The sequence below is a fragment of the Marmota marmota genome, unplaced genomic scaffold, assembly GCF_001458135.2.
Source record: "Marmota marmota marmota unplaced genomic scaffold, marMar, whole genome shotgun sequence".
In the NCBI taxonomy this organism is placed as follows: Eukaryota; Metazoa; Chordata; class Mammalia; order Rodentia; family Sciuridae; genus Marmota; species Marmota marmota.
The window spans coordinates 2487096-2494567 of NW_026000119.1; the positions used below are offsets into that span (position 1 = coordinate 2487096).

Here is a 7472-nt window from a genome sequence, read left to right on the forward strand (position 1 = left end):
ACACATCCGTGTCCAAACAAAATACCATTAGCTATTTTATTAGCTTTTCTGAGAAGTGAGCTAATAAAATAGATCTCTTAATTCAAGCTATATTGAATATGAAAAGAAGAAAAAGGAACTTTTCTGAGGGAAAAAACAAATAAAACAAAGGGTCATCTCAACATATTTGAATTTGATGATTCCTGGTCAAGATCACCCCAACAGTTTGAAGAAGAGGCAACAGAGAAAGAGAGTGGGGATATGAGAACAGAAAGGTGCTGACCATGAGGAAAACCTGTTTACAAATTTTTCTTTGGGATCAAATCCTACTAGCTAGATGAGAAGAGTACACACTGATGGGGCCATGCCAGGCCTGCCTGGCTAGTCTTTTAGGTGTAATTGTCTGGGTTCACCTGCAAAATATCTTAAGTCTGGGACTTTGTTCAAGGGCAGAGTCCACAGGGCCAGACTCCAAATAATTAAAAGGGGAAAAAAAGACTAGTGGCTGATGTTCTAGTTTCCTAAGTGTTCCACTCCAATAAAATCTGAGTATGTCACTGAAATGAAAACAATCCTTGTTTATAATAAGAAGGAATTTAATTCACTCAAAACCAGAAGGTAGAGGGGAGGAGGAAATAATGCAACATATGTTTAAAAATATAAAATTTATTTATGTTCATGGTAAGACAGTTCACATTCTGTACAAGGTTACCAGGAGAGATAATACTCAAGAGTTTACAGTGGTATTATATTGCTATCCAACATTGCTTATGCTATTTGAGTTAGGGAATGCTTATTTCCCCCCTTTAAAAATATTTAAGGCTCAGTTTCCAAAAGGTAATGATACCACTTGTTTTTCTGCTTAAAAGACCAGGAAGATCTGAGAATAAACCACTAAGGGTGGGAGGGTGAGGGGCGGCTTTCACTCATTCATACTGAAGATACCCAATGTGACTTTTTTTTAAGGTTCCTTATATTTGAAAATGTGTTTGGTTACAAAAACAAACAAGTTGGTAGATGGAAGGGGATCTTTAGCATACACACAAGAAAAACTAACTAAGCTATTAATCACCATTGCTGGTTGAAATGTGTTGTGAGTCTCCTTTACATAAATACACACACACCTTTACTTCCACTCAATTTTTCTTTGGTGAAGCTTACCAAATAGTATTCCTGTCCCAACACACTAGTGAAAAAATAATTTATACTTCCTTTTGGCTTTCTGGTCAGGTCACCACAAAGTTGTCCTTCACCCTAAAATACAATGTTCCATTTTTCTTTTCAACTTTGTGGTAACACAGAACCCCAATGGTAACCTCACATTGTTGTGTGATCCCCATTGTGTAAGTGAGAAAAAGCAAATTGTGGACACAGATAGTTGGGATAGTTTCCAAGAATTTACCCTATGAACGAGGTTCAAATACTCCCTAGAAGCACTTGTCCCTATAAAAATATTTCATTCAATCACCAATGACACCATCATTTTACAAAAGGCAGAATCTGTTTTGCCTCAGTCAACTACCTTACAATTCATGAGGCTAGTGCTCCAACAGCCTCAGGAAAGCCACAACAGGTCACCTATTGGTTCTGCCTCTGGCATAAAGAGGTAGAGACAATCATCCTGTAGAAAATATTAACAATAAACAAAACAAAATAATAAAATGAAACAAACCCCCCTCCCCAAAAAACACTTCACTTCTAAGGTAGTTCTGGGAAGCCAAGTTTATCTACAGGGTAGCATCAGGGGTGGCCTCAGTCTGATTCCAAGTTGGGAGATCCGTTGCCCACAATCATTTTGCTATAATTCTTCTGCTGCTCTTCCTTAAAGGTGTCCTTCACCTTTGCTCTCTTCAGCCCTCCATCCCTGGGAGAAGAAAGGTAAATTATAAAAGATATTCTCTGGTAATGATGTAGAAGGGTCACGTGTTAATATTGTATCATGGCACTTAGGCAACTGGTCAGCAAGGGGGCAAAGGGCCCTGGATCTGGAAGCAGGCAGACCACATTTCAACCTCAATCTACCAATACACATTATTTTAAGGAAGGACGATCTCCCTAATGTTTGGTTAAAGTAAAGAAAGATACGTCCTCTACTTAGTTTCTTTTTAGAAGTTAGGGCTGCTGCATTCAATATTTGAATTAAAACCTGGATTATGAAAACCAGGATTTATTTCTCTATTTTTTTTTCCTTAAGGAAAACAAATATTGTTTTTTCATCCACCTGTGTCTTACTGGAAAACTATACAAACGTTTTAAAATATACCCACAAGAAATGGTAAGAATGATGTGTATATGTGTGCAGATACACAAGTTAATCATTATTTAAATCTAATCCCATGTTTATTAAGATTTGTTCCTAGACAAACACTATATTTCTAGTATCTGCAATTTACCATGTTCCAAACAGACTTGGGCTAAAAACAACGAAATCATAAATTGCATCCCACCAGCAGTTAGTCTCTAAGAAAGCATCATCCCCTCATTCAGAGCCTGTGAATCTCCCCAGAGTGGTGAATCGCCTGGGTTAAGAGGACTCTTCCTGCCTTTCCTTCTCTGGACTACTCAAAGAAACAACAAACTGAAGAGCTGGGAAGAAACAGGGGGCCACCCTCTCCCTACAGTTCTAATTCTTAGATTTTAACTGTTAGGCGCAGTGCAGACTGAGAGGCGCTTACTTTATACTGTGAATGTTTAATTTTTCACCCCGTTAGCACCAGTGTTTACCAAGGGCTTTCTGATGGTGATGAGTGATCACAGGTTAGCTAATGAACTCGAAGCCATGAAAACAGAACTTGACCTCCATGCAGACGACTGCCTGAGACCAGCACAAAGTTCTGGCTTGTAAAGTCAAACCTAAGGGACAGCCACTAGCAAGCCCTCAATTTAAATGTAGACCACAGTCCACAAACTGCGCAGAGGGGTCAGTTGTGGGAAGTTTCCATGAAATGAAAAACATCTTTAGGTCCCCAGGATTGTCCATAAAGCCTTTTTTATCCAAATGAATTGCCTCTAGCTAATTCATAGCATTTGCATGAATTCTGAACAGTGTGAGCTAAGGAAGGGAAGGAGAGTCAGAAGGACCTTTCTCCTTCTGTGAAGTCCAGGATAAAAATGAGCAAAAATTTGAAGTTAGAGATGTTTGTCTATGAGAAGCCTGACATTATTTTTGTATACCTCTCCTTCCAAACACCCAAACACCCAGTAAACCTCACGCTGCTCTAAGTACCCCAACCGTGAGGTGTTACCTCTAGAGACTTCAGTCTTCCTCTATTCCCCTTTAAAATGGCAGTAAATTAGTTCTTAAGAAAAAAAAAAGCAATAGCTATATGTAAGAACCAGTTTAAGATCACACAACAGTTTTCATTCAATCTACAAAAAAAAATGTCAATTTAGCCAGGCATGATTACATGCACAACTGTAATCCCAACAACTTGGGAAGCTGAGGCAGGAGGATCATAGGTTTGAGGCCAGTCTCAGCAATTTAGCAAGGCCCTAAGCAACATCGTGAGGCCCTGTCTCAAAACAAAAAATAAAAAGGGCTGGGGATATTGCTCAGTGAGTGCTCCTCAGTTCAATCCCTGCTACCAAAAAAAAAAAAAGACCCCACTAGACAGAGCTTGTGTGCTCCTTTCATCTCTCTCTCGCTCTCGCTCTCTCTCTGATTGCACAAAGAGGTCATGTCAATGAGGGGAGAAAGCAGCCCTTTGCACCACAAAAGGAGACCCTCACCAGAAATGGCCACATGGCAGCATCTATAACTGTGAGAAAATAAATCTCTGCTATTTAAGACACTCAGTCTATGGTATTTTGTTATGGCAGCCCAAGCTAACTAATATACTCAACTGTATTCAGTCATTCTCAAACAAACAAAAAATGAAAGCCATATAGTCACCCTAACTAAAATATCTCACTCATTTCCTTTCTTTCAAGTTTTTAAGGTTTTCTTTAATATAGTTATAAATGGAATTAAATATGAGCAAGCTTGTCTGTAGCTCCTTGCCTCACCCTCAAATCCATTCTACATTTCTTCTTCAATGAAAGAACCCTACATTCTAGCTAAGGACATGGCCACCTACAACAAAGACTACATTCCCCAACTTCCTTTGCAGCATATATAGGCATATAACTTGAGCCCTAGCCTACTGATACAAGTGTAAGTAGCAGGTCCAACTTGCAGTGTGTGCTCTTAAAGATGGGTGAATCCCTGTTTTCAAATTTCTTCCTGCTGGCCATTGAGTATTCACTAGGTAGATTCGGAGCAGTCATCTTAGACCATAAATTAGAAGCACTTCTTGAAGATGGTGGAGCAACACAGATTGAGCTGTTGTACCCCCCAGGACTGTCCACATTTAAGTGAGAAAGATAAACTTCTATATTAGTTAAGCCATTGTTATTTTGTATAAACCACACTCACTTTTGGCTTAGCCTGTATGTAGCTAAATAAGTAACATTAACAGTGATTTTTAAAATTTAAAAATAATAATAATAATAATGATAATAATAATAATAAAACTCTTGAAAAATTTCTTACCAGGGAAGTTCAGTCAGTCCTCCTTGTACTGCAATAGCAGACTTAACCCTGTTAGCAAACTGGACTGCATCTTCTCCTTCCTGGTTGGAAAAAAAAAATATGTACACATTTAGGGTATAGAATTTTTAAATAACACCTTAAAATGTCTCATAATCATTTATATTTGTTTTAAAATATAAGATTCATATTTCAGCTCAAATACTTTCTATTCTGAGTCAAGCATAACAAGTATCATTTATTCTATCAAGAAAATACAGTGTTTTATTAATTTTTGAATCATGAGTATATCTTTAATATTTTTTATTACTTTTACCCAAAATATAACATTCCATATTATCTGTAGGCTCAATAAACCAAAAACAATTGTAAAACTTTTACGGAAAAGAGTCTCTCAATATAAACTGGCTTGAATTAAAGAGCACTAAACACAGTATTTTAAAAAACAGCTAGGTGCATTGGTGCACACCTATGGTCCCAGCGACTGTGGTGGGAGGATTGCAAGTTGGAGGCCAGCCTCAGCAACTTTGCTAGGCCCTAAGCAACTTAGTGAAACACTGTCTTAAAATAAAACACAAAAAGGGCTGGGGATTGTGGCTCAGGGTACAGCACCCCTAGGTTCAGTCCCCATTACTCCCCTGAAGGAAGGAAGGAAGGAAAGAAGGAAGGAAGAAGGGAGGGAGGGAGGGGAAAGACAGAAAAACTAATTGCTGAGAAAGCAGAAAGGCATGATGAGAACGATGAAGACACCTGGGTTTTTTTTGCCTTTATCTGATTAGACAAAGCACCAAGACCAAGTGTTATCTAAGAAATACCTCTTTAGTCATGGGGGGCATGTACCACACATCACAGACGATGGCCCAACTGGTCATCATGCGAAGTAAGTAGCTCACCATGTTGTACTTACTGCTGTTCCAAAATGCATCCCCAAATTGAGGGTTATACTGAGGAAAAAAAGAAAAGAAAACATATCCCAATTACAAACCAAGCAGTGGCTTCTCTTATTCAACTCAACGTTTTTAAGGGCAGGCCAAACAACTCTATCAGAACCCCACTTTCCTTCAATTCTTTTTGATAGAACTGATCACAAAAACTTTACCAGGCCATCTAACACCGACTAAAGCAGACTAATTTTCTAAATAGAGTACCAGAACATGGCAAAAAGAGGGTTATTTATGTGCCTATTAAATATCTGTCTCCATATGTAACTGGAAGGTCATTGAAAGCAGAGGCAGTGTCTGTTCTGATTAGCACTAAATCCTTAGCACTTAACATAGCTACACACACACACAAACACACACACACACACACACACACATATATAGGAACACAGAGACAGAGCACGTGACAGTAAATGGGGCAGAGAGTAAAGAACTGATGAATCTGAGTAGAGTATGCCAGTTTCCTCATTCTTGAAATTTTAAAATTTGTAATTATATCAATAAAGTCATCCATCTAAGGCTTTTTTAAGAAATCTGTTTTAGCCGGGCACAGTGGTGCACACCTATAATCCCAGCGGCTCTGGAGGCTGAGGCAGGAAGATCACAAGCTCAAAGCCAGCCTCAGCAACTTAGTGAGGCCCTAAGCAATTTTGCAAGAATCTGTCCCTAAATAAAATATAAAAAGGGTTGGAGATTTTGCTCAGTGGCTAAGCACCCCTGGGTTTAATCCCTGGTACTAAAAAAAGAAAAAATATGTTTTACCTTAATTGCAACTGGATGTATGGTTCCTCCAATTTCAAAACTTCCCTTTTTAAACATCATGACTGAAGTATTATTGATGCAGGTTCCTGCAAGGGTGGATAGGAGTGGGGAGGTTAGTCATCTTTTTAAATAAATTTTAAAATGAATTACTTTTAAAAAATTGTTTTAAGCTGGGTGCAGTGGTGCACACCTGTAATCACAGCGGCTTGGAAGGGTGAAGCAGGAGGGCAGTGAGTTCAAAGCCAGTCTCAGCAAAAGTGAGATGCTAAGCAACTTAGTAAGACTCTGTCTCTAAATAAAATACAGATTAGGCCTGGAGATATGGATCAGTGATCGAGTGCCCCTGCCCCCTGAATTCGATCCCTGGTATCCACCCCCACAAAATATTAAATATTAAATATGTGTGTGTGTGTGTGTGTGTGTGTTGTAGATGGACACATGGACACAATACCTTTATTTTATTCATTTATTTGTTTTTTATGTGGAGCTGAGGATCAAACCCAGTGTCTCATATGTGCTGGGCAAACACTCTACCACTGAGCCACAACCCCAGTGCCAAGGAATTACTTTTATATAAAATACTTTAAAATAGCAAATGACAGGCATTCTAATACCATTTCACAAGTCCATCCCTGCTTAAAGGAGTAAATAAACTTAAACGCTAATAGTTCTAAGCAGATTCATAATAACAAACTTTTACTTTACTATTAAATATTTATAAGTACAACTTCTCTGCAACAGGTGACAACTTTGATATAAAATACTACCCTTAAAATGACAGATAATACCTTTCTAAGTTTATGACCCAGAAATATTTTTAAAATAAAAAAGGGATCCCCAGTAGCACAAAATATAAATACAATAAAGTAAAAAAAAAAAAAAAAAGTAGCATGACTCCTATCAACTCAAAAGAAAGCAGAAAATGAATAGCTCCAAAGGTCATCCCATCCTAGACTGAGAACGCCAATCCCAGAGTAACTATTCCTCACACTCCTGATCGTTTGTTGTTATCAATGATAGTTTGGCAGGCAGTCTCTGCTCTTACCTTCAGGAAAGATTAATATGGGTAGTTTTTTCTTATCAGCAATGTGTTCTTTTAGTCTGCAGAGAAAAACAAGGAATCAAAATTCTGTCTTTAAAAGCAATCATGAAATTCATATGGAAAAATAAAAGACCCAGAATAGCAAAAACAATGCTAAGCAGGAAGTGTGAATCAGGCGGTATAGCGATACCAGACTTCAAACTATACTACAGAGCAATAG

At 38.2% G+C, this 7472-nt stretch overlaps 1 protein-coding gene across 2 annotated transcripts in view; it reads right to left on the minus strand.

The window, feature by feature from the left end:
- Nucleotides 1–629: 629 nt before the first annotated feature.
- The window catches only part of Gpat3 (glycerol-3-phosphate acyltransferase 3), a 69394-nt gene continuing 62551 nt past the window's right edge, over nt 630–7472 (minus strand). For both annotated transcript variants that reach the window (XM_048784727.1, XM_015499209.2), the window contains exons 9-13: nt 7256–7311; nt 6211–6296; nt 5323–5451; nt 4511–4590; nt 630–1843 (exon numbers count right to left, since the gene is read on the minus strand). In XM_048784727.1, coding sequence (XP_048640684.1) covers nt 1732–1843; nt 4511–4590; nt 5323–5451; nt 6211–6296; nt 7256–7311 — 463 coding nt within the window. In that variant the 3' untranslated portion in view covers nt 630–1731. The remainder of the gene's footprint in view (nt 1844–4510; nt 4591–5322; nt 5452–6210; nt 6297–7255; nt 7312–7472) is intronic.